Source organism: Penaeus monodon, chromosome 27 (assembly GCF_015228065.2).
Source record: "Penaeus monodon isolate SGIC_2016 chromosome 27, NSTDA_Pmon_1, whole genome shotgun sequence".
Lineage (NCBI taxonomy): Eukaryota > Metazoa > Arthropoda > Malacostraca > Decapoda > Penaeidae > Penaeus > Penaeus monodon.
In genome coordinates, this window is record NC_051412.1 from 29,639,563 (window position 1) to 29,639,896 (window position 334).

At 40.1% G+C, this 334-nt stretch overlaps 1 protein-coding gene across 1 annotated transcript in view; it reads right to left on the bottom strand.

Annotated features, from left to right (window-relative positions):
- LOC119590759 (GPI transamidase component PIG-T-like) overlaps positions 1-334 on the bottom strand; it is a gene marked incomplete in the record, with an annotated part of 22,148 nt that overhangs the window by 17,861 nt on the left and 3,953 nt on the right. The window contains 1 exon segment of the mRNA XM_037939470.1: positions 37-217. Coding sequence (XP_037795398.1) covers positions 37-217 — 181 coding nt within the window.

Below are 334 nucleotides of genomic sequence, written 5' to 3' on the forward strand. Positions count from 1 at the left end.
TCTAGAAAGCTTATAGTTTACTTTCCCTGAACTCACTCTTCATCTGATGGGTTGAACCACACCCACAGCTGGGCACCTGGTGGGGCATCCATGACAGGATAGCCCCATTTTCGATGGCGCCAAAATCCCTGAGTTAGGCTAAGATGAAGTTCTCTCACATGGTACCGCTCTACAATTTCCCCAAGCGCTCGTGGAAAGAGGTCGTAGTGCTCAAATTCTGTAAATGAGAAATAAAAGTGATCTATATTCTGTCCATATAAAATACAACTTTCTCTAAATTGCTTAAAAGTAAAATGCCATATAATGAAATATCTAGAAGATTTATTCAATGTAC